Source organism: Trichechus manatus, unplaced genomic scaffold (genome assembly GCF_000243295.1).
Source record: "Trichechus manatus latirostris isolate Lorelei unplaced genomic scaffold, TriManLat1.0 scaffold00246, whole genome shotgun sequence".
Classification (NCBI taxonomy): domain Eukaryota; kingdom Metazoa; phylum Chordata; class Mammalia; order Sirenia; family Trichechidae; genus Trichechus; species Trichechus manatus.
In genome coordinates this window covers 81444-84919 of record NW_004444182.1, presented here as the reverse complement: position 1 = coordinate 84919, position 3476 = coordinate 81444, and the positions used below count along the sequence as shown (strand labels likewise).

At 34.7% G+C, this 3476-nt stretch overlaps 1 protein-coding gene across 1 annotated transcript in view; it reads left to right on the top strand.

The window, feature by feature from the left end:
• The window catches only part of CCDC102B (coiled-coil domain containing 102B), a gene marked incomplete at its 3' end in the record, with an annotated part of 85647 nt that overhangs the window by 19064 nt on the left and 63107 nt on the right, over positions 1 to 3476 (top strand). Inside the window, exon 4 of the mRNA XM_012559422.2 lies at positions 2716 to 2824. Coding sequence (XP_012414876.2) covers positions 2716 to 2824 — 109 coding nt within the window. The remainder of the gene's footprint in view (positions 1 to 2715; positions 2825 to 3476) is intronic.

The following is a 3476-nucleotide window of genomic DNA, read 5'->3' as shown; positions in this document are numbered from 1 at the left end:
AGCTAATTTCAAATATTTACGCATAAAATTGTGAAAATCTGTTTAAGCAAGATTTAACCTTTAGATAAAAATATCTACACTATTTTAATGCAGTTACAAACTTAGTACAATTTTGTCATACTTTTCAAGAAATTTCGAAGTCTAAGTTAATACCCAGTTCCCCTTAAATATTCAAATATACTTTTTCATCTGAAACTTTAGAAGTATGCAAATGCCAAATATTTAATGTATTTTAATGTAAAATGATTTGTGCATATTCCTTCTAAATTTAACACAAAAGAAAATATTTGGTGATTTGCTAATTATTTCTATGCTTAATTATATTCTTCTTGACATTCTAAAAACAGACACTAATGACAAAAATTACATCATAGTATGGAGCTTGGGTGTCATCAGCTGGCTAGGTTTGCTTAGCTATCAGAAATTTTGTCTGGGTTTTTTAATCTGGAGCTGTAAACATTCACAGGCAGTGTTCTTAAGACCCAGACTTCTACATTGAGCCCTTTTGTTAGTTAGCTTTTATTTGCTATATTTGCTGTGCTAATAATCAGGATTCCAAATCAAAGTCCTATAAATGGTGCTGTTTTTGCAGCCTGAGTGCTTTGAGGTTAAGCTAATCCCTTAACTAATTCGTGTCCTCTTTAAATTTTTTGGCTTGATAGTATGAAGTTATGTAACTCTTTAATAAACTACTTAGTTATTTGATTGGATTAAATTAGTATATTTACAGGCTAATTTCTGCTTTGAATTATTTTCATAGTTTTGTTACCTGGAAAAGTGATAATTCTTATAAATATGTAAATGACATATTCCATTTTGATTTTGCATATATTTTCTAATGCTGTGAATGTTTCTAAGCTTTGTAATGACGTTTAACATCACTGAAATAGATTCATGTGTGTATATCAGTTAACTACATCTACAGTAAGGCTATACAAGTAACGAAGTCTCAGTGGCATATAACAATCAGCATTTATTTAGCTAGAGTCTGTCAGCCAGCTGGGGATTGGCTGATGGAGGCTGGGCTGTGCAGGAGGGACTTGGTTATGCCCAGTGTCTCTCATCCTCCTACTGGGAACAGTGGGCCAGCACCTGCAGGTACTTCTCATAGTCCTGTGTGAAACACAAGAGAGCCAGTTGCATAAACACTTTGCAAGTGTTTGGCCATGTTGTGCCACTAGCATTCTATTGGTAAGGTCAGGCATATTTTCTATTTTCCAAGATACTGCAGATGACAGTTTTACCATATGCTTCACCACTAAATATGTCACTATTTTTCCAGTTTCACCACTTCCAGCCCTTGCTCCCCATCTGATCCTCAAATATAATCTGCATTCTTTTGTTTTTGTTACTGATGCACCCCACTTTTAGGTATCAATTTCTATATCAGTTATATTCTGCTACATTAAAACAACAATTTGAAATTCAGTGACTTAAAACAACCATTATTTACTTTGTCCCTGTGGATGCCAGGAGACTGGAGTCAACTGATCTAAGCTGGGCTCAGCTGGGTGGCTGTGTTTCAAGCTGTGGATCTAACAGGACTCAGATCTGTGGTGAGGTTGGCTAAGATCTGCTCCATGTCTGCTTCTTCTGGAATAGCAGCTAGCTGGGGGAAACTTTTCACAATGATGGCAGAGGCACAGGAGAAGCCCAGTCCCACAAGTTATTTTTAAATCTTTGCTTGTGTCACAATTGATAATATCTTGTTGCCAAAGCCTAGAACTGAGGAATGGGGAAATCGACTCTGTCCATGGAAGTAGAGGAAAAAGAAGGGGTATGTTTGAACTAAGGATAAGCTGGTTGCAAGTGTCAATATTTGCTTATTATAGTCAGAAATAAAACAGTTTTCAGTGACTCACTCTAATGGACATTGTGGGTATAGAAAAAAAAATTATTGATTGAAATATTAAAGGATCAGATTTTACTCCTAGTTCTGTCACTTCCAAAAAGAAAACAAACCAAACCCATTGCCGTCAAGTCAATTCCGACTCATAGTGACCCTATAGGACAGAGTAGAACTGCCCCATAGGGGTTCCAAGGGGCGGCTGATAGATTCGAACTGCTGACCTTTTGGTTAGCAGCCAACCTCTTAACCACTACACCACCAGGATTTCCAGTTCTGTCACTAGTCTACAGATTATGAAATTAATTTCTATAATTTTGAATATAGAAAAAAATCCCAGTGAAATTGCTTCATTAAAACAAAATTGCAAATATTTTAAAATTATTTTTATATTCCCACTAAATGATTGGTGTTTTTAAAATGTTAGGTGGGCTCTTTGGCATTCTCTGTCATTTCAAAGGTTTCTTCATTCATATACAGTCACATCATGGGGACAGAAAAACCATGTTAAAATTAGAAACATATACTGTCCTCCTCTGTAAGGAAATGATATGAATAAAAGACAATTGTAGAGAAATGTATAACTAATGTATGAGAAAGTAGCCAGAAAATCAATTATTGTGATACGAGCAAACCCAAATTAAATATGTTTATTCTACTGTAGAGTTGGTAGACAGAATAACAAGTTAAATCATTTTATTCAATATTTGTAATTTTAAATAAGTTGGAAAAATGTTTCTTTCATTACAGTAATCACATACAAATACCAAAAATTAGGAAAACAAAAAAGCTAAAATTGAATGATGCGCTTATAAATTAGTTTTACATTATAAATCTAATCTGCTTTCTTTAATTCTTAAATGATTTAGAATGCGCTCATCTTTGGAAAAAGAAATAGAACAATTGGAATCAGCTTTGTCTTTATGGAAATGGAAGTATGAAGAACTGAGAGAATCGCAGCCAAAAACTCCAAAAGAGGTATGGAGATATAAGATGTAAAAGAAGAAATGAAACAGAAGATTTTCTCTGTTTTAATGTGTAAGATAGTGGGCATAAGGCAGAGCTCTCTATAGGGAAGCTGAAGGGGTAAAAAACTGCATTGCCTATGTAAGATGAATATTTGAACTCACCTATCAGTAGTGGACATTGTCAAACTCAGGCCATAAGACATCTTGTTCTAAATAACTCATATTTTTAATGATCAGCCTAACTAAACCAAAACGAAACCCTTTGTCATTGAGTCGATTCTGACGCATAGCAACCTTATAGGACAGAGTAGAACTGCCCACATAGGGTTTCCAAGGCTGTATTCTTTAAGGAAGCAGACTGCCACATCTTTTTCCCACAGAGCAGCTGGTAGGTTCAAACCACTGACCATTTTGAATAGCAGACAAGCGCTTAACCACTGAGCCAGCAGCGCTCATTATCATCTAATATAGACAAAGTTACTTTATTCTTTTATGAAACATTCTGAAAATATTAACTTATGTCTGTTGAGGTTCTTTTCATATTTGGCATCATTGTTATTCAGGATCAGCTGCTTGCCTTTACACGTTTCCTTTGCAGCTTCGTCAGTAAAATGCTGTTTAGATGAAATGATTTATTAATATTTACTATTTAAAAACATTTA